Raw genomic sequence first — 25,290 nt, 5'->3', positions numbered from 1 at the left:
TGAGAATGAAAATGTAAAAATCATATACTTTTGATTTTATTAAGTAAAGACTATAATGCAAACTGAACAACAAAGAAAACCTTTCACATTTCATAGACTCTTTGTAGTTGTGTCCAAATTCCAGCTGTGCAGCATCAAAGGCTATGTGCACGGGAGCATTTCAGCTACTCCGTGGCCTTGCAGGTTAGAGAGAACAGTGTTTGACACCCTTACTAATCAAGAACCTATCAACCTCCACTTTAAATGCATCCAATGAGTTGGCCTCCACAGCCATCTGTGGCAATGAATTCCACAGATTCACCTCCCTCCCCACCCCTGGCTAAAGAAATTCCTCCTCAACTATGTCCTGTGGCTGTGCCCTCTGGTTCTTGGCTCCCCCAGTAAAGGAAACATCCTCTCCACATCCACTCTATCTAGGCCTTTTCAATATTTGATATTCAATGAGACACCCCCCCCCGCCCCGTTCTTCTAAACTCCAGCACGTACAGGCCCAGAGTCATCAAACGTTCTTCATATGTTAACCTTTTAATTCCCAGGATCATTTTCGTAAACCTTCCTCTGGCCCATCTCCAATTCCAGCACATCTTTTCTTAGATACATTGCCTAAAACTGCTCACTTTACTCCAACTGGGGCCTGACCAGTGCCTTATCAAGCCTCAGCATTACATCTTTGCTTTTATATTTAGTCCTTTTGAAATGAATGCTAACAATGCATTTGCCTTCCTCACCACCAACTCAAACTATAAATTAACCTTTCATGAACCCTGCACTAGGACTCCAAAGTCCCTTTTGCACCTCCGCTGTCTGAATTTGCTTCTCATTTAGAAAACCGTGGAAAGATGATTCTGACTGTCTACCCTATTTATGTCTCTCAGAATTTTCTAAACTCCTATCAGGCCTCTGCTACTCCAGAGAAAACAACCCAAGCCTGTCCAACCTCTCATTATAGCTCATGCCCCCTAATGCAGGCAGCATCCTGCACCCTCCCAAACTTTCACATCCTTCCTGTACGGGGTGACAGAACTGTATCAACAGAAGCAAGGAGCACAGAAGGCAGGAGAGCTTGGAAGTGATTTTATTTATATCAGTCAGCAAAGCTTGGGAAAACGAGGAGATCTCCGCTTGCTGAAGGGCCATTAGGCAGGATCTGAACTTCAGCGACGGGGGCTTGTGACACTACCACCTCCCAACATCCACAAAACCAGGCTCCTCCACCAGCCTGCCGCTCTGAACATAAAAGAAGTTATCGCAGGCTTTGTGCTCTCCACGCAGGCATACCGTCATCTCTCCAGCGCCTCTGGCGTTTCTCCCGGCGCACCCTCTCCAGTCTTAAGAAGCTCGCCCTCGAGGCGCCTCTGCTCCTCCTCGTCCTGCCGCCTCAACGTCCTCTCCACGTCCTCGGGGATCTTCACCTCCAGCAGGTTCTCCATCCCAGCCTCGGGCTCATCAGAGATCAGCACCTGGGGGGGGGGGGGAATGCCAGGAGACTGGGACATTACTGTGGGCAAATCAGTGACACTGATGGCAGCCATCTCCCACCTCGACAAGGGGCCCCTGCCCAGTGTGATGGGGAGCAGATCAAAATGGTTTACTGGTGCAAGAAGATGAACTCCTGACTTCATAGCGTACCTCACAGTCATAGAGTACTACAACACAAAACAGGCCCTTCAGCCCTTCTAATCCCCATATCTACAAAAGGATAGGCTACATATTTAAGAAAATATGCGCTGGCATTGCAGAGGGTCTGGAGGAAGTTTGAGAGAGCGTGCAAGACAAGCATTTTACTGGATTTCGGTACACGTAACAACAATAAAGCAATACTAATTTTACCTACTGCAGTCCTCCCTTGGCGACTGCATTTGATAAGTCCGCTGGCAGGGTGGTACTCCCACAGCACTGCTTTTCCCTGCATCTCCCAACGAGATTGTTCCCTCAAAGGGGAATATTCAAAGGGGTTCTGCTAGGTGGGACGTGCAGCTGATTGTGAGACCAAACATCAGAATGGGGAAGAAATATGATCTAAGTGTCCTTGACCGTGGAATGCTTGTTGATGCCAGACGAGGTGGTTTGAGTCAGTGAGAAGCTGCTGATCTCCTGCACAGCAGTCTCCAGAGCAGGGGTTCTTTAAGTCACGGACCCCTGGTCTAGACTTTACAGAGAATGGTGAGGGGGGGTAAAAAAAAACATCAAGTAAGCAGCAATTCTGTAGGCAAAAATGCCTTGTTAATGAGATAGGTCAGAGGAGAATTGTCAGATTCGTTCAAGCTGATAGGAAGGCAACACCAATTCAAATAACCACACACTACACCAGTGGTGTTCTGAATGCACAACACGTTGAAATTTGAACTGGATGGGCAGCAGAAGACAACACCAGGCTCCACTCATCTACCTAGTGAGTTCATTCAAATTGTTAAGGTTAAGTCTGTGACTATAGCAAGTGAAAATGTAGTTAATCGGTTATTGTTCCCTGTCAGTTGAAAAAGTTATTAACGTCATGTCAGGACTCTCTCCCTTCTGGAGGTTTACTGTGTGAATAAAGACTTTTTCATTTCCCAATTACAGCTTCCATGTGGCTTAGTGTTAGTTATTCTCAACAGAATAGGAACACGAGAGGCTACAGCAACACTCGAGATGCTGGAGGAGCTTAGCAGGTCATGCAACATCTGTGGAGGGAAATGGACAGTCGACTTTTCGGCTCGAGACCCTTCACCAAGGACTGGAAGGTGGGGAGATTTCTAGAGTAAAAAGGTTAGGGAGAGAAGTGGAGGAAGAGCTGGCAGGGGAAAGCTGGATCTACGTAACAGGGTGAGGAAGTGGTAAGAATCTGTGAGGTGATAGGTGGATCTAGGTGAGGGGATGATAGGTAGGTGGGGGAGAGTGGTTATGGTGTAAGAAGCTGGGAGGTGATAGGTGGATCTCGGAGAGGGTGGAGGATTGGTAAGAAGCTGGGAGGTGATAGGTGGATCTCGGAGAGGGTGGAGGATTGGTAAGAAGCTGGGAGGTTATAGGTGGATCTCGGTGAGGGTGGGGGATTGGTAAGAAGCTGGGGGGTGACAGGTGGATCTCGGTGAGGGTGGGGGGTGGATCTCGGTGAGGGTGGGGGAGTGGTAAGAAGCTGGGGGGTGACAGGTGGATCTCGGTGAGGGTGGGGGAGTGGTAAGAAGCTGGGGGGTGACAGGTGGATCTCGGTGAGGGTGGGGGATTGGTAAGAAGCTGGGGGGTGACAGGTGGATCTCGGTGAGGGTGGGGGAGTGGTAAGAAGCTGGGGGGTGACAGGTGGATCTCGGTGAGGGTGGGGGAGTGGTAAGAAGCTGGGAGGTGACAGGTGGATCTCGGTGAGGGTGGGGGAGTGGTAAGAAGCTGGGGGGTGACAGGTGGATCTCGGTGAGGGTGGGGGAGTGGTAAGAAGCTGGGAGGTGATAGGTGGATCTCGGTGAGGGTGGGGGAGTGGTAAGAAGCTGGGGGGTGACAGGTGGATCTCGGTGAGGGTGGGGGAGTGGTAAGAAGCTGGGGGGTGACAGGTGGATCTCGGTGAGGGTGGGGGATTGGTAAGAAGCTGGGAGGTAACAGGTGGATCTCGGTGAGGGTGGGGGAGTGGTAAGAAGCTGGGAGGTGACAGGTGGATCTCAGTGAGGGTGGGGGAGTGGTAAGAAGCTGGGAGGTGACAGGTGGATCTCGGTGAGGGTGGGGGAGTGGTAAGAAGCTGGGGGGTGATAGGTGGATCTCGGTGAGGGTGGGGGAGTGGTAAGAAGCTGGGAGGTGACAGGTGGATCTCGGTGAGGGTGGGGGAGTGGTAAGAAGCTGGGGGGTGACAGGTGGATCTCGGTGAGGGTGGGGGAGTGGTAAGAAGCTGGGGGGTGACAGGTGGATCTCGGTGAGGGTGGGGGATTGGTAAGAAGCTGGGGGGTGACAGGTGGATCTCGGTGAGGGTGGGGGATTGGTAAGAAGCTGGGAGGTGACAGGTGGATCTCGGTGAGGGTGGGGGAGTGGTAAGAAGCTGGGGGGTGACAGGTGGATCTCGGTGAGGGTGGGGGATTGGTAAGAAGCTGGGGGGGTGACAGGTGGATCTCGGTGAGGGTGGGGGATTGGTAAGAAGCTGGGGGGTGACAGGTGGATCTCGGTGATGTTGGGGTGTGGTAAGAAGCTGGGAGGTGACGGGTGAAAATGACAAAGCGCTGAAGAAGGTGAAATCTGTTAAGAGGATGGTGAAGCATGGGATAAAGGGAACCATCGGAAGGAATGTGCTGGTGATGGGCAGATTCAGAAGGCTGGGGAAAGGAAAGGGATGGATGATGGGTGCCGGGCGCCAGTGTGATAAGGAAAAAAAAGGCATGTGGTGGGGGGGCTGATGGGAGTGGTTACCAGAAGTTGGAGAAATCGACATTCATGCGACGAAGTATTGATAATGGTATGAGTATTGGTTTATTATTGTCTCTGTCCACGAGAGCGTGAAAAGCTTGTCTTGCAATGCTGTTCATGCAGATCAAATCATTACGCAGTGCATTGAGGTAGAGTTACCATGCAGAATAAAGTGTAAAAGCTACTGAGAAAGTGCAGTGCAGATAAACGATAAAGTGCAACACCATTGGTGTAGACAGGCCGGAGACAGAATACGAGGTCCTCTTCCTCTAATCCGCATCCAGCTTCAAAATTGCAGTAGGGTAGGCCGTGGAAAGACATGTAGTGTGGGAATGGGAAGAGGAATTAAAATGGCTAGTCAATCTTAGCGTTATCCACAAATTTGATAATTCAGTTTACGACACTATCAACCAGATGATTGATTTAAGAGATGTTTGGGTAAGTACATGGATGGGAGAGGTATGGAGGGCTATGGTCCAGGCGTGGGTCGATGGGACAAGGCAGAATAACAGTTTTCCATGGACTAGATGGCCAAACCGCCCACTTCTGTGCTCAATGATGTTGGGTGGGATGGGACGGGACGCTTCAGTTACAAGGAGAGCTGGGTCTACTCTCCTCACAGTGATGAGGCTGAGGGAGTAGCTGTTACAGATAACGTAGATAGTAGGTAACAGGGCCCTGGTAAAGGCAACCCACTGAACCATATTATTGCTGAATCGGAACAACTCACCTCAATCAACTTCTCGCAAGCAGCCACAACGTCCGGCTCCTTCTCCCACTTGTGTAGTTCCCGTAGGATCACATAGGTGTTTCTGTCCCTCACCACCTTGCGCCCGTTCTTCGTCGCCACAAGCTACGACAGAGATAAACATAAAGATTAGCTTTGTCACACGTACACTGAGACCTGCAGTGAAATGCGCCATTTGCATCAACAGCCTGAGGATGTGCTGGGGCAGCTCATAAGTGTCACCACACTTCCAGCACCAACATAGCTTACCCACAAGTCATCAACGCTAACCTGTGGGAGGAAACCAGAGTGGCCAGAGGAAACCCACGCGGTCACAGGGAGAACGTACAAACTCCACAGAGGCGGGAATTGAACTGATTGCGGGTGTTGTACGCAAAGTTACACAAGACTAGTGTCATCTGCCCATGAGGCTACAAGAAGCGAGACAGGGTGTTCAGTGAACAGTAGGGTTCTGCGGAATGTTATAGACCTGAGGGAACTAGACGTGCAAACACATCAGAATCAGGTTTAATATAACTGACGTGCATTGTGAAATTTATTGTTTTGAGACAGCAGTACGTTGCAAATTCAAGAACAAATTTAATTGTCATTCAACCATACATGAACACCTATGAACACAGCCAAACAAGACAGTGTTATACCTTGGGGCCAAGGTGCAAAACACAGTACCAACATTCACACAAAGCACAAGGCACGCAGGTCACATACAAGATACAGTCCAAAGTAAATTTTATTGTCAAGGTACAGATGTGTCACCATAATCAACAAAAATTCATTTTCCTGCAGGCATACTCAATAAATCCATTATAGAATAATAGAATCAATGAAAGACTCACTAACTTGGGCATTCAACCAATATGCAAAAGACAAGAAACTGTGCGAATACAAAAATAAAGAAATAATAGTAAATAAATAAATAAGCAAGCAATAAATATGGGGAACATGAGATGAAAAGTCCTTGAAAATGAGTCCAGAGGTTGTGGGGAACATTCAATGATAGGGCAAGTGAAGTTGAGCATAGTTAATCCCTTCGGTTCAAAACCCTGATGGTTGAGGGGTACTGACTGTCCCTGAACCAGGTGGAGAGAGTCCTGATGCTCCTGTACATTCTTCCTGATGGTTGAGGGGTACTGACTGTCCCTGAACCAGGTGGAGAGAGTCCTGATGCTCCTGTACATTCTTCCTGATGGTTGAGGGGTACTGACTGTCCCTGAACCAGGTGGAGAGAGTCCTGATGCTCCTGTACATTCTTCCTGATGGTTGAGGGGTACTGTTTCTGAACCAGGTGGAGAGAGTCCTGATGCTCCTGTACATTCTTCCTGATGGTTGAGGGGTACTGACTGTCCCTGAACCAGGTGGAGAGAGTCCTGATGCTCCTGTACATTCTTCCTGATGGTTGAGGGGTACTGACTGTCCCTGAACCAGGTGGAGAGAGTCCTGATGCTCCTGTACATTCTTCCTGATGGTTGAGGGATACTGACTGTCCCTGAACCAGGTGGAGAGAGTCCTGATGCTCCTGTACATTCTTCCTGATGGTTGAGGGGTACTGACTGTCCCTGAACCAGGTGGAGAGAGTCCTGATGCTCCTGTACATTCTTCCTGATGGTTGAGGGGTACTGTTTCTGAACCAGGTGGAGAGAGTCCTGATGCTCCTGTACATTCTTCCTGATGGTTGAGGGGTACTGACTGTCCCTGAACCAGGTGGAGAGAGTCCTGATGCTCCTGTACATTCTTCCTGATGGTTGAGGGGTACTGACTGTCCCTGAACCAGGTGGAGAGAGTCCTGATGCTCCTGTACATTCTTCCTGATGGTTGAGGGGTACTGACTGTCCCTGAACCAGGTGGAGAGAGTCCTGATGCTCCTGTACATTCTTCCTGATGGTTGAGGGGTACTGACTGTCCCTGAACCAGGTGGAGAGAGTCCTGATGCTCCTGTACATTCTTCCTGATGGTTGAGGGGTACTGACTGTCCCTGAACCAGGTGGAGAGAGTCCTGATGCTCCTGTACATTCTTCCTGATGGTTGAGGGGTACTGACTGTCCCTGAACCAGGTGGAGAGAGTCCTGATGCTCCTGTACATTCTTCCTGATGGTTGAGGGGTACTGACTGTCCCTGAACCAGGTGGAGAGAGTCCTGATGCTCCTGTACATTCTTCCTGATGGTTGAGGGGTACTGACTGTCCCTGAACCAGGTGGAGAGAGTCCTGATGCTCCTGTATGTTCTTCCTGATGGTTGAGGGGTACTGTTTCTGAACCAGGTGGAGAGAGTCCTGATGAAGAGGTCCTCTGAAATAACACTGAGGAATTTAAATTCACTGACCCGCTCCACCTCTGTTCCTCCGATGAGGATTGGCTCATGTTCCCCTGGTTTCCTCATCCTGAAGTCAATAATCAGCCACTTAGTTTTACTAGATAGATAGATAGACATACTTTATTGATCCCAAGGGAAATTGGGTTTCGTTACAGCCGCACCAACCAAGAATAGAGCATAAATATAGCAATACAAAATCCACCAACAATCAAATAACAAAATGCAAACTATGCCAGATGGAAATAAGTCCAGGACCAGCCTATTGGCTCAGGGTGTCTAACCCTCCAAGGGAGGAGCTGCAAAGTTCGACGGTCACAGGCAGGAACAACCTCCCACGACGCCCAGTGTTGTATCTCGGTGGAATATGGCTGGAGTCCAAAAGCAAAAAGTTCAATATCCGGGCTACAAACACGTTCCCGACATTGAATGACATCGAATGAGAGGTTATTGTTATGGCACGACTCAGCCAGATTTTCAATCTCCTGCCCACGTGCTGATTCGTCACCACCTTTGATTCGGCCTACGACAGTGGTGTCAACAGCAAACATGAATATGGCATTGGAGCTGTACTTAGCCACACGGTCATAAGTGCAAAGCGAGCAGAGTATGGCCTTGCGGCGCACCTGTGCTGACAGGGAGTGTGGACAGCAGTATAATACAGTCACACAAAAATATATAGCCCAAGTCCCTGAGTCCATGAATGTTGCAGCAGTCTGCAGTCAAACACAATACAACTCATCTTCTTTCAAGCAGACGGCACTGTGGTGGAGCGCCTGACTGTGCGCCTCCCCCAGACAGCTGCAAACAGGCGACACCGCAGCTTGAGGCCTAGTCCTTGCTACGACTGAGGCCACGTAACTCCACTGCTGCCTGCCCCCGCAATACATAATTAAAAAAATATAAATTACTGTAAGAAATGTATTTTTAAAAATTAAGTAAGTGGTGCAAAAGAGAGCAAAGAAAAGTGAGGTAGTGTTCATGTGTTCGTAACTCTGATGGCAGAGGGGAAAGAAGCTGTTCCTAAAACATTGAGTATGTATCTTCAGGCTCCTCTACCACCGGTTTCTCCCCTCATTCCAAAGACTGAGGGTTAGACTTAATAAGTAGCGGACATGTGCGTCACCGACCAAAGCAGTCCGAGGATGTGCTGGGGGCAGTCCGCGAGTGTCACCAAGCTTCTGGCGCCAACATAGCAGGTCCACAGCTTACTAACCCTGACCCACACGTCTTTGAAAGTGGTGAAAAAGGCTTTTGGCAAACTGGCCTTCAGCAGGTTGGAATTTGCTCCATCAGAGTTTGGGAGAATGATGGCTGATCTTATAGGTACATAAAATAACGAGCGGCAGGGACGAACTTTACCCCAGGGTTGGGAAATCAAGAACCAGAGGGCACAGATTGAAGGTGAGAGGGGAGAGATTTAATGGGGAACCTGAGGGGAAACTTATTCACCAAGTGGGTGGTCTGTATACAGAACAAACAGCCAGAGAAAGTAGTAGAGGTGCAATTCTAGTTTAAACCCCACCATGAAGCATTAGCAAACCTTCCTGCTAGTCCCCCTCCAGTTCAGGTGCAAACCGTCCCATCTGTACAGGTCTCACCTTCCCTGGTAGAGAACCCAATGATCTAAAAATCTTATGCCCTCCCTCCTACACCAACTCCTTCAGCACTTGCTAAACTGTATGATCTTTCTGTTTCTGGCCACACTAGCACATGGCATGGGTGGCAATCCTGAGGTCACACCACTCCCCTTTAAGTTAGCACCTAATTCCCTGAACTCATTTTGCACAACCTCGTCACACTTCCTACCTCTGTCATTGGTATCTACATGAACCACACCCTCGGGCTGTTTACCCTCACGCTTAAGAATGTTGAGGACTAGACTGGAGATGACCCAGATCATGGCATTGGGAGGCAACATCTTGGAATCTTGTTCTCACCCAAAGAATCTCCCTTCTGTTCCCCAAACGAATGGCCCAGCACCACTGCTTGCCCACCTACTCTTCTGAGTCACAGAGTCAGACTCGGTTTCAGAGACCTGACCACTGTGATTTTCCTCCGCTACGTCACCCCTAACCCCCGACCCCCCAACAATATCCAGAGTGGTATACCTGTTGTTGGGTGGGATGGCCACAGGGGTTCTCTGCACTGGCCGTTTAACCCCTATCCCCTTCCTGTCACCCAGTTTCCTGTGTCCTGCACTTTGGGTGTAACTACCTCTCTATACGTCCTACCTGTCACTCCTTCATCCAGTTCCAGCTCCAACTCCTTAACGTGGACTGTTTGAAGCTGCAGCTGGATGCATTTCATGCAGTTGTAGTGGTCAGGGACACTGGCGGTCTTCCTGCCTTCCCCATCCCCACGTGTGAATGTGCATCATATTCAGGCAGAAGAGATTTAGCTTAACTATCCTGCCTGGCCTAACTGAGCAAATACCGTATAAAGAAGGAAAAACAAGAAATTGTGTGTATGGGAGAGGGAGAAAACTCTACCTAGTTTTTTTTTTTGGCCTTCTCTCACTGAAGCCTCTCCTTGTTGAAACCTGGAAGAGCCAAAGATTCTAGCTCAGTCCACTCCAATGACAGCACTTTGCTTGCCCCTGCCTTACTTTAATTTGTTCTTGCCTATCAACTCTGAACGCTGCTTAATACTCCAAACTGCCACAAGTTGCTGCCTTTTCTACTCCATCGGGGAACCCGAGTGAACAACATCTTCTCAGGCTTCTGATCTCTGACCGGGCGCTACTCAAATCACTGTGTTACTGCGCTGCATTTTACCACAGATCAGCTCGTGTGGTATATCGTGGCATCTTGCTGTGCAGGAGCTGGCTACATCTCCAAAAGCAGTCATCGCATTGGGACGTTGGATCTCTCCGCAACCACACGACTCCCTCCCTCATGACTGTGTGGCTCTCTCTCCGAGATAGTTATCTCCCTCTCCCCGTGTGTCTGTGTCTCACCCTCACACACACCACTTGGGCACACCCCCTCTCACAGTGTCCACGTGTAGTGCTGGAAGCCGGTGTGAGTGTGGGGTCACTGCCCACCCCTCTCCCCCCTCCCCCTCACCGCTCCCACTGATACGCACCAGGTTAATGGCCTCAAGCAGCATCCTGCGGATATCTGGGTCCTCCTCACGCCGCTTGTCCTCAGGCAGATACTGTAGGTCCGCCGGCAGCCCTGGGTCACAGGTTAGAGAGAGGCCAGAGGTCAGGGGTGTCTGCGGGCATCATTAACACCGACCTTCATTGCTCCCAGAAAGTGAAGATAGGCAAACAGATCAAGTGGGGCCAAAGAGTGGCCACTGTCAGAAGATCGGGTACGATGTCACATCCCACCCTCAGTGCTCACACAAAACGCTGGGAGACTTAAGTCAGGCAACATCTATGGAGGGAAATGGACTGCTGACGTTTTGGGCCAAGGCCCTTCAATGGAACTAGAAAGGAAAGTGGTGGGGGTGGGGAGGAAGAGAAGATTCCGGAATAAAAGCATCCATCATCGGGGACTCGCACCGCCCATGTCATGCTTTCTTCTCACTACTGCCATCAGGAAGGAGGTACAGGAGCCTCAGGACTCACACCACCAGGTTCAGGAACTGTTATTACCCCTCAACCATCAGCCTCTTGAACCAGAGTAGATAACTTCACTCATCCCAACACTGAACCTTCCCAAAACCTATGAACTCACTTTCATGGACTCGTCATCTCATGTTCTCGATACTTATTGCTCAATTTTTTTTGTATTTGCACCATTTGTTTTTTGCACGTTGGTTGTCTGGGTGCAGACTTTCAATGGTTTTGTTGTGGTCTTTGTATTTATTGAGTATGCCCACAAGACAACGAATCTCAGGGTTTTATCTGGTGATACACTGTCCAGATCCCAACATTACTGGCGAGATCCCGAGATCAGCAAACACGTCAACATAGGTCCAGTATAGAACCCTCCTGAAGAAAGGAGAAACAACAACGTCATCAATGAATCGCCAGTAATCTCGGGATCTGGACAGAGAATCAAACATCTCCAACGGACCTCTCTCGAAGCTAGCCAATCAGAATCTTCTACTGCTAAACCGTTCACAATGTTTTCAACCAGCCAACCAGATCACGGTGTCTAATCAATATCCATCCAGACCCCAGAGGAGTATATAATCTGGCACTCTGAGACAACACCCTGAACTGTGCACCGATGTTAGTTTCTCGATTGGAACCGCAATGTCTGTAAACATTTTGCCAACTTGGCAATCAAACTTCCCAATAGCCAACCGAGCTACTAACACTCTGCAAGGTTATCAAAGTATGCATACAAGTGAGATTTGTCCTTCCACAGGCAGCCACTCCTACACAACTCTTCAGCTCATGTTCATCATTTATTGCTTATTTATTCATTATGTTAAGTATTTTGCATCAGTCTTCATGGTGGAAGTTCCAGGTGTCAAGGGACATGAAGTGTGTGAAGTTATCGTACCTACAGAGAAGGTTCTTGGGAAACTGAAAGGTCTGACGGTAGATAAGTCAGCTGAACCAGATGTTGTACACCCCAGAGTTCTGAAAGAGGTGGCTGAAGAGATTGTGGAGGCATTGGCAATGATCTTTCAAAAATCAATAGATTCTGGTATGGTTCTGGAAGACTGGAAAATTGTAAATGTCACTCCACTCTTCAAGAAGGGAGAGAAGCAGAAGAAAGTAAACTATAGGCCAGTTAGTGTAACCTCAGTGGTTGGGAAGATGTTGGAGTCGATAATTAAGGATGAAGTCTGAGGGTACTTGGAGGCACGTGATAAAATAGGCCATAGTCAGCATGGTTTCTTCAAGGGAAAATCTTGTCTGACAGATCTGTCGGAATTCTTTGAAGAAATAACAAGCAGGATAGACAACATGGAATCAGTTGATGTTGTGTACTTGGATTTTCAGAAGGCCTTTGACAAGGTGCCATACAATAGGCTGTTTAACAAGCTACAAGCCCATGGTATTACAGGAAAGATCCTAGCACGGATAAAGCTGTGGCAGATTGGCAGGAGGCAAAGAGTGAGAACAAAGGGTGCCTTTTCTGGCTGGCTGCTGGTGACTGGTGTTCCACAGGGGCCCCTGTTGGGACCGATTCTTGTTATGTCATATGTCAATGATTGGGATACTGAAATAGGTGGCTTTGTGGCCAAGTTTGCAGTCGATACGGAGGGGCAGGTAGTTTTGAGGAAGTAGAGAGGCTTCAGAAGGACTTAGATTAGGCGAATGGACAAAGAAATAGCAATGTCAGGAAGTGTATGGTCATGAACTTTGGTAGAAGAAATGAAAGGCTAACCATTTTCTAAATGGAGAAAAAATACCAAAAAATGGAGGTGCAAAGGGACTTGGGGGTCCTTGTGCAAGATTCCCTAAAGGTTAATTTGCAGGTTTAGTCTGTGGTGAGGAGTGCAAATGCAATGTTAGCATCCATTTCAAGAGGACTAGCATCCCCTTATCTTCGAAAGGATGTGCTGAAACTGGAGAGGGTTCAAAGAAGAAGATTCCAGGATCGAATGGCTTCTCGTATGAGGAGCATCTGATAGCTCTGGGCCTGTATGTGCTGGAATTCAGAAGAACAATGCGTGACCTCATTGAAACCTCTCAGATGATGAAGGGCCTTGATAGAGTGGATCTGGAGATGATGTTTCCTATGGTGAGAGACTCAGAATAGAAGGGCGTCCTTTTAGAACGGAGATGAGGAGGAATTTCTTTAGCCAGAGAGAAGCAAATCTGTAGGATTCTTTGCCAAAGGCAGCTGTAGAGGCCAAGTCTTTATGTATATTTAAGGGAAATGTAAGTAGATTCTTGAACAGTCAGAGCATGAAGGGATACAGGGAGAAAGCAGGAGATTGGGGCTGAGAGGAAAATTGGATCAACCATGATGAAATGGCAGAGCAGACTCGATGAGCCAAATGGTGTCATTCTGGTCCTGTATCTTATGGTCTTATGGGTGGTATTATGCATTTTGAATTTGCCCAGTATTTTGTCTTTTACATTGTCCATCTTGTGTGCAGTTTTTCATTGATTCTATGTTGCTTGGAGTCCAAGTACTGCACAGAAACAGGCCCTTCAACCCATCTAGTTTGTGTTGAACCATTTAAACAGCCCTAGTCTCATCAACCTGCACCTGGACCATCGCCCTCCATATCCCTACCATCTGTGTATCTATCCCTTAAACGTTGAAATTGAGCTCATGCACACCTGCGCTGGCAACTTATTCCACACTCTCACGACCCTCTGAGTGAAGATATTTACCCTCATTTTCCCCTTTCATCCTTAACCTCTAGTTCTAGTCTCACCGAACCTCGGTGGAAAATGCCTACTTGCATTTACTCTATCTATACCCTTCATAATTATGTATACTTCTATAAAATCTCCCCTCAATCTTCTACTTTCCAAGGAATAAAGTCCTAACCTATTCTTTCCTTATAACTCATGTTCTCCATCCTTTTAATTTTTTTCCTGTATTCTTTCAAACTTAGTTAAATCTTTTGTTGGTAGGTGATCAAAATTGCACACAATACTCCAAATTAGGCCACACCAATGTCTTATACAACTTCAACATAACATCCCCACTCCTGTTCTCAATACTTTGATTCATGAAGGTTTCTTTACAGCCCCATCTATTTGTACTGCTATTTTCAATGAATTCTGGACAATATCTTTGTATCTATTGTGAATTCCCACAAACAAATGAATCTCAGGGTTATCTGTGGTGACATTTCAGCTCATGATAAAATGACGGAGCAGACTCGATGGGCCGAATGGCTGACTTCTGCTCCTTTGTCTTGTCTTATGGACATATCTGTACTTTGATAATAAATTTACTCCCCGTGGCCACCCATTTCAATTCTACTTCCCATTCCGACATGCCAGTCTACGGCCTCCTTGCTGTGATGAGTCCATACTCAGGTTGGAGAAGCAACATCTTGTATTTCGTCTGGGTAGCCTCCAAACTGATGGCATGAACATCGATTTCTTTTATAAACCCATTGATTCTCACGGCTACTTGGATTATACCTCTTCCCAGCCTGTCACTTGTACAAATGCCACCCTCTTATCTCAGTGCCTCCGTCTCCACCGCATCTGCTCTCAAAATGAGGCTTTTCATTCCAGAACTACTAAGATGCCCTCCTCCTTCAAAGAAAGGGGCTTCTCCTCCTCTGGTATCAATGCTACCTTCACTCACATCTCTTCCATTTTGCGCACGTTTGCCCTCACCCCATACTCCTGCCATCCCACCAGGGATAGGGTTCCTCTTGTCCTCACCTACCACCCCACCAGCCCCCGCATACAACACATAATTCTCCATAAATTCTGCCATCTCCAACTGGACCCACCACCAAGCACATCCTTTTCTCACTCACTTTCCACAGAGATCACTCCCTAAGCCACTCCCTTGTCTGTTCAACACTCCCCACTTGCAAGTGGAACAAGTGCTACACCTGCCCCACATCTCCTCCCTCATTACCACTCAGGGCCCCAAACAGTCCTTCCAGGTGAGGTGACACTTCACCTGTGAGTCTGTTGGGGTCATTTACTGTGTCCGGTGCTCCCGGTGTGGTCTCCTGTATATTGGTGAAACCCAGTTGCGTAGATTGAGAAGCTGTTTCTTCAAGCACCTAGGCTACGTCTGCTAGAAAAAGTGGGTTCTCCCGGAGGCTGCCCATTTCAATTCCACTGCCATTCCCATTCCGACATGTCAGTCCGCGGCCTCCTCTAATGTCGCAACGATGCCACACTCAGCTTGGAAGAGGAACACCTTATATCCAGCCTGGGTAGCCTCCAACCTGATGGCATGAACAAAGATTTCTTGAACTTCTGGTAATTGCCCAGCACCCCCCTTTCACCATTCTTGTTTCCTCTATCACTCATCTCCTTATCGACCCGTCATCTTCCTCTGCTGCTCCTCTTCCTTCCCTTTCTTTCATGGTCTTCTATCCTTTCCAATCCGATTCTCCCTTCTCTAGCCCTCTTAACTCTTTTCCCAATCAACTTCCCAACTCTTTACCTCACCCCTCCCCTTCTCCCTCTCCTGGTTTCACCTATCACCCTCCACCCTGTACTTCTTCCTCCCCTCCCCTCATCTTCTTACTCTGACTTCTCGTCTTTTTTTCCCAATCCCAATGACGGGTCTTGACCCAAAACATCAACTGTACTCTTTTCCATAGATGCTGCCTAGCCTGCTTGGATTTCCAGCGTCTGCAGACTTTCAAGTAGTTTTACTTTGAACTCGTTGTTACTTCGCTTGTGCTACCACAATGCACCAAAGTGATGCAATGGTCTACCCGCATAGCATGCAATCAAGTCTTTCATTGTACATTGAAATACGTGACAATTTTACTTCACGACTCTAATGGCTAAAGATTTCAATGTTTCAGAGAGAATGGAGGAAAAGGGGACCTAATTTTAAATGCTGCAGCAGGTTTGATGGACTCCGGTATTTGACATTTCGGCACTGTTGCTCAGTGACTAGCGAAACACGTTACAGAACCACCGGTAAGACCAGAGTTCGAGTCCCAATGCTGTCTGTAAGGGGTTTGTACATTCTCCCTGTGACCTGTGTCCTCCGGTTCCCTCCCACACTCCAAACATGTCCAGGTGAGGGTCAGTGAAGTGACTGACGGACAATGAGAATGGAAAGATGCAGCACTGTAGTGTCGGGCTAGCATAACGCTTTACAGCGCTGTGACGTGTTCATTTCGCCACTGTCTGCAAGGAGGTTGTACGTTCTCCCTCTAATCGCATAGGTTTCCTCTGGGTGCTCCAGATTCCTCCCACATTGAAAGACATATGGGTCTGGGTTAGTAAGCTGTGGGTATGCTATGTTGGTGCTGAAAGTTTGGTGACGCTTGTGGACTGCTCCCAGCATTTCAGACTGCACTGGTCGTTGACGTATTTCACTGTATTTGATGTACATGTGACAAATAAAGCTAATCTCTAATCTCTCTTTATTTTATTTCACCGATTTAACCCTAGCCCAATCACAGGACAATTTACAACGATCAGTTAATACCATAAGATAAATGAGCAGATTGAGGCCATCTGCTCCACCATTTCATCGTGGCTGATCCAATTTTCCTCTCAGCTCCAATAAGACCATAAGATACAGGAGCAGAATGAGGCCGTAGCCCTTCATGGTCCGACAAATCAAGAATCTATCAACTTCTGCCTTAAATATACTCAGTGACTTGGCCCCCACAGGTGCCTGTGGCAACGAATTCCACAGATTCACCACTCCCTAGCCAAAGAAAATTTTCCTCATCTCTGTTGTAAATGAACGTCCCTCTATTCTGAGGCTGTGTCCTCGGGCCTCATACTTCCCCACCAGAGGAAACATCCTCTCCACATCCACCCTACATCCATTCGATAATTTTCAATGAGATCTCCACCCTGCTCCCCCATGCTTCTCAATTCTAGTGAAAACAGGCCCAGAGCCATCAAACACTCCTCATATCATAAGCCTTTCAATCCCAGAATCATTTTAGTGAACCTCCTTTGAACCTTCTCCAACGAAAGCACATCCTTTCTTAGATCAGGGGCCCAAAACTGCTTATGATACTCCGTGAGGCCTCAGCAGTGCCTTATAAAGCCTCAACAATACATCTTTAATTTTCTATTCCTAGGCTAACCTACTGTTCCAATTAACCGACTAGCTGGTACACCTTTGGACTGTGACGTGAAGGAATGTACAAACTTGCTTACAGAGGATGCTGGAATTGAACTCTGCACTCCAACGCTGCAACCTGTAATAGAGTCACACCGAACAAGTACAGTGCCACAGTCAGACCCTGTTAACTCCCAGCGCTTTCCGTCACGCCCTACCTTCTGTTTCATCTTCGCTCAGCTCCTCGGGGCCGGCCAGGGGCAGCAGCAAGAAGGGAAGGATGTCGACGTCACTGCCAAGCAACCACTCATGATGGGCTGTGGATGGAGATAAACACAGGCAGGAATTGCCCAATGGTTTGGTGAGGACATGGTACTTAGAACAGCAGGCCAGAGGACGTACGCCTTAGTGGGGAACAGAACAAAGGGAGTGTGGAGTGATACATTCAGCGGCCACTTTAATAGGTACACATGCTCACCAATGCAAATAGCTAATCAGCCAATCATGTGACAGCAACTTAATAATAAAAGCATGCAGACACGGTCAAGAGGTTCGGTTGTTGTTCAGACTGAACATCAGAATGGGGGAAGAAATGTGATTATATGACAGACAATGGTGCCAGACAGGGTGGTTTGAGTACCTCAGAAACTGCTGATCCCTTGGGATTTTCACACAAAACAGTCTCTAGAATTTACCAAGAATAGTGTGAAACACAAAAAAAAAAATCCGCTGAGCAGCATCTACCACAGCGACTGGTTTTAAGGTGCCAGTAACCCACCTTTGCCCCTTCTCCTGTCAGTAGCAACGGTTCCACAGGGCTTAGTAGCCGAGCCACATGCAAAGCTCAAGATCTGGACTTGGCTGTCAGAGGCTATTTCAGATGCACACTGGGCCCCACTACCTGCCCCAGCTATGACAACCTTAGTCAGCCAGGGGGTAGTGGTGGAGAGTGGTGATTGAGTCTGTTAAGACGTGTGAATGTGCATCATACTCAGATAGAAGAGATTTAGCTTAATTTAGCACCGCATTTGGAGTAGACACTGGGGGCTATGCAATACTGTTTTTTAAATTTAAAAAAAATTTAAAAAGTAAGGGCTTTTCTCTTTGGAGCAAAGCATGGGAGATGACTTGACAGAGGTGTACAAGATGATGAGAGGCATAGACCGAGTGGACAGCCAGAAACTATTTTTCCAGGGCAGATATGGTTAATATGAGGGGGCATAATTTTAAGCTGATTGGAGAAAAGCTTAGAGGGGGATATCAGAGGTAAGCTGCTTTTTTTTTTACTATATACACGGGGAGCAGTGGGTGCGTAGAATGTGCTGCCAGGGGTAGAGGCAGATACATTAAGGACATGTAAGAAGCTCTTAGACAGACTCAGATGTTAGAAAAATGAACAGCTATGTGGCGGGGATTGATCTTAACGTAGGCTAAAAGGTCAGCACAATTTTGTGGGCTGAAGGGCCTGTATTGTGCTATGTTCGATGTACACATATGGAAAAGGAGTTGACTACAGTCACACAAACTGCTGTAAAATCAACGTCAAAGGCGTATGCAAAAGGAATCTTCGAGAAGGTTCCTCACAGGACGACCGGAAGCAATGGCCTCTCTGAAACGAAGGCGAGGTGAGACACTCACCGTAGTCGAAGCAGCAGTTTCGTAGCGTGCCCACCACACCGCCTCGTCGCACACCGGACCCCCCATACTGAGTGTACGGGAGCAATCGCTGCACAACGCACCTGTGGAACAAAACACACCGGCTGAAGGACAGGGAACCACACTTGAAGAGGATGGCAGCACGGTGGAGTTAAAGTTAAGGTGAGAGGTGAAAGTTTAAAGGCTCAAAGTAAATTTATTATCGAAGTATTTACATGTCACCCTGAGATTAATTTTCTAATGGGCATACTCAATAAATCTATGGAATCATAACAATAACAAAGCCAATGAAAGACCACACCAACTGGACATTCAACCAGTATGCAAAAGCCAACAGACTGTGCAAATACAAAAATAAAGCAGTAATAATAAATAAGCAATAAATATTGAGAACATGAGATAAAGAGTCATTGAAAGCGAGTCCATAGGTTGTGGGAACAGTTTCAGTGATGGGGTGAGTGAAGTTATCCCCTTTGGTTCCAGAGCCTGATGGTTGAGGGGTAATACTGGTTCATGAACCAGGTGGTGCGGGCCCTGAGGCTCCTGCACCTTCTTCCTGGTGGCCGCAGTGAGGGACAGAGTGGTGAGACATGCTGTCTTCTCACTGCTGCCACTTGAAGAAGCTTAAGGGAGATTACAAGGCAAGCTTTTGATTTAAACCCGCAGAGCTCTCGGCACTTGGAGTGTGCTGCCAACGATAGTGGTACATGCAGATAGAGAAACAGCACAGAACAGAGCCTTTCCGCCCAACGAGCTGGCCGCCCAGCAACCCACCTACTCAACCCCAGCTGAATCATGGGACAATTTACAATGTCCAATTAACTGGTTCATCTTTAGACTGTGAGAAGAAATTGGAGCGTCCAGTGAAAACTTACAGGAAGTATGTACAAATTTCTTTTAAGCAGTGTCAGAATTGAACTCCAGACTCCAATGCCCTAAGCTGTAATAGCATCGCGCTAACCGCCATGCGTCCGTGGCAACCCGAGGTGTTTTTGACTTTCTTAGCTGGACCTTACGACATCCTAAAATACCCTGGGTGCAGGAGAATGACAGGAGATTTGATAGAGGTATTCAACATTATGCAGGGTATAGACAGGGTAAACACAAGCAGGCTACTTCTACTGCATTTGGGTGAGACTGAAGGTCACGGGTTAAGAGTGAAAGTTTAAGGGGGGCATGAGGGGAAACTTCTTCACTCAGTGTGGAATGAGCTGCCAGTGTAAACAGTAGACATTATAATTATGTTCAAGAGGCATTTACAGATAAAAGAAAGATTAGCTAATCCTTATCTTTTAAAAACCTCAAATCACATACAGTGAAAAGTGTTGTTTACATCAAATCAAAGTAGCGAGGATGTGCTGGGGGCAGTCTACACTTCCGACGCCAACATAGCGTGCCCACACATCAGTAACCCCAACCGGTACATCTTTGGAACGTGGGAGGAAACCAGAACATCTGGAAGAGACCCCACGTGGTCACGGGGAGAACGTACAAACTCCCTACGGGCAAAGACGGGAATCAGCTCCGATCAGTGATCACAGACACTCTACCAGCGCCATGCTAACCAACGCACTACCGTGCCACCGTGCTGTCACAAGTGTGTAGAAAAGCAACAGACCTGTCTTTATCCAGTATGAACTGCCTGGCTTCCGGGAGTTGGGTCAGGTTGGAGAGCAGAGGCCCGAGGTAGTGAAGTGTCCCTTTCTTGTTGTAGCTGTCCGTGCAGAAGATCTCCACGATCTTGGCCAGGCCCACCCCTTCGCCCTGGATGGCGCGGAGCACTTCCCTTCCGGTGTCCTCCCTCCGCGACAGGTTGGACAGGATGGAGCAGACCTGGTCCGCGAAGTCGTGGTGGGGGTCGCAGAGGCTGCCCAGCAGGGAGGGCAGGAGGTCGGCCTGACGCAGCAGGGGCCCGTGGACGCTCTCGTCCGCAGACAGGTTGACCAGGGCGCAGTGGCAGTCCTTGGCCACGGCCGGGCAGACATCCCGCCGCAGGGTCAGCAGGGCCCTCAGTACCTCAGCATTGCTCGCCAAGAACTGCCGGCCATCTGCACTCCCCGTCAGGCCCAGCACGTACTTGGTGGCCTGGCTCTTCACGTCCGGCCGCGTGTCCAACGTCAGGAAGCCCAACAGCTCTTGGGCCTGTGAATCTTCCAGCATAGCGCTCCCGTCGAGCAAAGGCTGTCGGTCCACCTGTGGCAGATCAAGGAGCGTAGAACATTACCACATTGCAACAGCCCATTCAGCCTATGACCTCTCCGAGAATCAGGTTCATTTTCACTGATATACGCCATGGAATTTGGTATTCTGTGGCAGCAGTACATTGCAATACATCTAAAATAATAAGCTTAAATAAGAAATATAAAAATATTTTTTATAGACACAGTTAGAGCTTATCCCCACCCCGTGGCCACGACAACCTTAGGGAACCCAAGGCTCTTAAACTCTACCAAACTGCCTGAATCCACGACTACCCCCGGTAACCCATTTCAGGTACACCTACACTCACGGCGTGAGGTACTTGCCCCCCAAAACATGCTCTTTAAACTACCCCCCCAACTTTAAAAGCATGCTCTCCGGGGTTTCTATCCTGGGGAAGAGACTCAGATTCACTACCCCACTATATATCTTATTAATTTACACATCTCCATCAGGTCTGCCCTCAGTTTCCAACATTCTTGGGAGAAGAAGCAATGCATGAAGATATGACCAGCACAAGGGGTAGGGAGGTGGGGTGCAGAGAAATCAGCAGACAAGGGGTGGGCTTTGAAGGCATCTGTAGACAGGGCTGAGAAGGGAGGGAACAACAGGGAGTGAGGGGGAAAAGAGGGACCAGCAGATCGAGAGAACAGAGATGAGGAGGAATTTCTTTAGCCAGAGGGTGGTGAATCTGTGGAATTCATGACCGCGGATGGCTGTGGAGGCCAAGTCATTGGGTGTTTTTAAAGTGGAGGTTGACAGGTTCTTGACCAGTCAGGGCGTCAAAGGTTACGAGGAAAAAGCAGGAGAATGAGGTTGAGGGGGTAATAAATCAGCCATGATGGAATGTCGGAGCACACTTGATGGGACTAATGGTCTAATTCTGCTCCCATGTTTTATAATCTTATGGAGAGAGACCAGCAGACGGGGCAAGGGGAGGGAGAAGGTCCAGCAGGTGGGTTGAGTGGGGAGGGGGAGGGAGCAGCAGACGGGGTGAGGGGTGAGGGAGAGGGACCAGCAGACAGGGTGAGGGGTGAGGGAGAGGGACCAGCAGACGAGGTGAGGGATGAGGGGGGAGGGACCAGCAGACAAGGTGAGGGGTGAGGGGGAGGGAGAGGGACCAGCAGATGTGGTGAGTGGGGAGGGAGAGGGACCAGCAGATGGGGTGAGTGGGGAGGGAGAGGGACCAGCAGATGGGGTAAGGGGAGAGGGACCAGCAGACGGGGGACAGGGTAAGGGATGGGAGAGGGACCAGCAGACGGGGTGAGTGGGGAGGGAGAGGGACCAGCAGATGGGGTAAGGGGAGGGAGAGGGACCAGCAGAGGGGGGACAAGGTAAGGGATGGGAGAGGGAACAACAGACGGGGTGAGTGGGGAGGGAGAGGGACCAGCAGATGGGGTGAGGGGGGAGGGAGAGGGACCAGCAAATAGGGGGAGGGGAGGGACCAGCAGACGGGGTAAGGGGAGGGAGAGGGACCAGCAGAGGGAGGACAAGGTAAGGGATGGGAGAGGGACCAGCAGATGGGGTGAGTGGGGAGGGAGAGGGACCAGCAGATGGGGTGAGTGGGGAGGGAGAGGGACCAGCAGAGGGGGGGGGACAAGGTAAGGGATGGGAGAGGGACCAGCAGATGGGGTGAGTGGGGAGGGAGAGGGACCAGCAGACGGGGTAAGGGGAGGGAGAGGGACCAGCAGAGGGGGTAAGGGGAGGGAGAGGGACCAGCAGAGGGGGGACAAGGTAAGGGATGGGAGAGGGACCAGCAGACGGGGTGAGGGAGGAGGGGAGAGACCAACAGACGGGGTGAGAGGAGGGAGAGGGACCAGCAGACAATGTGAGGGGTGAGGGGAGGGACCAGCAGACGAGGTGAGGGATGAGGGACCAGCAGACAAGGTGAGGGGTGAGGGGGAGGGAGAGGGACCAGCAGATGTGGTGAGTGGGGAGGGAGAGGGACCAGCAGATGGGGTGAGTGGGGAGGGAGAGGGACCAGCAGATGGGGTAAGGGGAGAGGGACCAGCAGACAGGGGACAGGGTAAGGGATGGGAGAGGGACCAGCAGACGGGGTGAGTGGGGAGGGAGAGGGACCAGCAGATGGGGTGAGTGGGGAGGGAGAGGGACCAGCAGATGGGGTGAGGGGTGAGGGGAGGGACCAGCAGACGAGGTGAGGGATGAGGGACCAGCAGACAAGGTGAGGGGTGAGGGGGAGGAGAGGGACCAGCAGATGTGATGAGTGGGGAGGGAGAGGGACCAGCAGATGGGGTGAGTGGGGAGGGAGAGGGACCAGCAGATGGGGTGAGTGGGGAGGGAGAGGGACCAGCAGATGGGGTAAGGGGAGAGGGACCAGCAGACAGGGGACAGGGTAAGGGATGGGAGAGGGACCAGCAGACGGAGTGAGTGGGGAGGGAGAGGGACCAGCAGACGGGGTGAGTGGGGAGGGAGAGGGACCAGCAGACGGGGTGAGGGGGGAGGGGGAGGGAGAGGGACCAGCAGACGGGGTGAGTGGGGAGGGAGAGGGACCAGCAGACGGGGTGAGTGGGGAGGGGGAGGGACCAACAGACGGGGTGAGAGGAGGGAGAGGGACCAGCAGACAATGTGAGGGGGGAGGGGGAGGGGGAGGGGGAGGGACCAGCAGACGGGGTGAGAGGAGGGAGAGGGACCAGCAGACGGGGTGAGGGGGGAGGGGGAGGGACCAGCAGACGGGGGGAGGGGGAGAGACCAGCAGACGGGGTGAGGGGGGAGGGGGACGGGGAGGGGGAGGGGGAGGGGACCAGCAGACGGGGGGAGGGGGAGAGACCAGCAGACGGGGTGAGAGGAGGGAGAGGGACCAGCAGACAATGTGAGGGGTGAGGGGAGGGACCAGTAGACAAGGTGAGGGGGGAGGGACCTGCAGACGGGGTGAGGGGAGGGAGAGGGTCCAGCAGACGGGAAGCGGATAGAGAGAGAGAGAGAGAGAGGGTCCAGCAGACGGGGTGAGGAACTAACTCAGATCCCCATTTGCCCGCCACACCGTTACCACTCGGTCCCTCACTTCCTTACCCACTCACTCCACACACGCGCGACCACTCGACAACAGACAGGAAATTCCGCCCATTCGGATTGATCGATGGCCACCTTCACCAATGGAATTACACTGCGCGGGCGTCCAGGCGGAAGTGCAGGTCTCTAGTAACTGCTGTGTCTTCTGGGATTTGTATTCTTTTACACGGATGTAGGTGAGTTCTTACGTGAGGGAGCGCCTCGCTGGGTAGCAATATTGAGGGAGGGTCACACTGTGGGAGGGGTGGTATTGAGGGAGGGTCACACTGTGGGAGGGGTGGTACTGAGGGAGAGTCACACTGAGGGAGGAGTGGTACTGAGGGAGGGTCACACTGTGGGAGGGGTGGTACTGAGGGAGGGTCACACTGTGGGAAGGGTGGTACTGAGGGAGGGTCACACTGTGGGAGGGGTGGTACTGAGGGTCACACTGTAGGAGGGGTGGTACTGAGGGAGGGTCACACTGAGGGAGGGGTGGTACTGAGGGAGGGTCACACTGCGGGAGGGGTGGTACTGAGGGATGGTCACACTGCGGGAGGGGTGGTACTCAGGGAGGGTCACACTGCGGGAGGGGTGGTACTCAGGGAGGGTCACACTGTGGGAGGGGCGGTACTGAGGGAGAGTCACACTGTGGGAGGGGTGGTACTGAGGAAAGGTCACACTGTGGGAGGGGGTGGTACCGAGGGAGGGTCACACTGTGGGAGGGGGTGGTACCGAGGGAGGGTCACACTGCGGGAGGGGTGGTACTCAGGGAGGGTCACAGTGGGAGGGGTGGTACCGAGGGAGGGTCACACTGAGGGAGGGGTGGTACCGAGGGAGAGTCACACTGCGGGAGGGGTGGTACTCAGGGAGGGTCACACTGTGGGAGGGGCGGGTACCGAGGGAGGGTCACACTGTGGGAGGGGTGGTACTGAGGGAGGGGTGGTACTGAGGGAGGGTCACACTGTGGGAGGGGTGGTACTGAGGGAGAGTCACACTGTGGGAGGGGCGCTGCCGAGGGAGGGTCACTCTGTGGGAGGGGCGGTAGTGAGGGAGGGTCACACTGTGGGAGGGGTGGTACTGAGGGAGAGTCACACTGTGGGAGGGGTGGTACCGAGGGAGAGTCACACTGTGGGAGGGATGGTACTGAGGGAGAGTCACACTGTGGGAGGGGTGGTATTGAGGGAGGGTCACACTGTGGGAGGGGTGATACTGAGGGAGGGTCACACTGTCGGAGGGGTGGTACTGAGGGTCACACTGTGGGGGTGGGGTACTGCGGGAGGGGTGGTACCGAGGGAGGGTCACAGTGTGGGAGGGGTGGTACTGAGGGAGGGTCAATGCTGTGGGAGGGGTGGTGAGGGAGTGTGGGTCGATTTGCAAGGGGAAATGGACAGATTGAGTGATTGG

General features: G+C 50.4%; 1 protein-coding gene across 1 annotated transcript; it reads right to left on the bottom strand.

Annotated features, from left to right (window-relative positions):
* Positions 1–51: 51 nt before the first annotated feature.
* Positions 52–23,977, bottom strand: hgh1 (HGH1 homolog (S. cerevisiae)). Its single transcript, XM_072254271.1, has 7 exons — positions 23,908–23,977; positions 20,297–20,871; positions 18,661–18,761; positions 17,241–17,339; positions 10,502–10,593; positions 5,090–5,212; positions 52–1,460 (listed from the first exon to the last, which is right to left on the bottom strand). The coding sequence occupies exons 2-7, from the start codon at positions 20,836–20,838 to the stop codon at positions 1,281–1,283; spliced, it is 1,137 nt and encodes a 378-aa protein (XP_072110372.1). The 5' UTR covers positions 20,839–20,871; positions 23,908–23,977; the 3' UTR covers positions 52–1,280.
* Between the last annotated feature and the right edge of the window lie 1,313 nt (positions 23,978–25,290).

The sequence above is a fragment of the Mobula birostris genome, chromosome 3 (genome assembly GCF_030028105.1).
Source record: "Mobula birostris isolate sMobBir1 chromosome 3, sMobBir1.hap1, whole genome shotgun sequence".
NCBI lineage: Eukaryota > Metazoa > Chordata > Chondrichthyes > Myliobatiformes > Myliobatidae > Mobula > Mobula birostris.
Note: the sequence above shows the minus strand (reverse complement) of the source record. Positions and strands in the feature narration are given on the sequence as shown.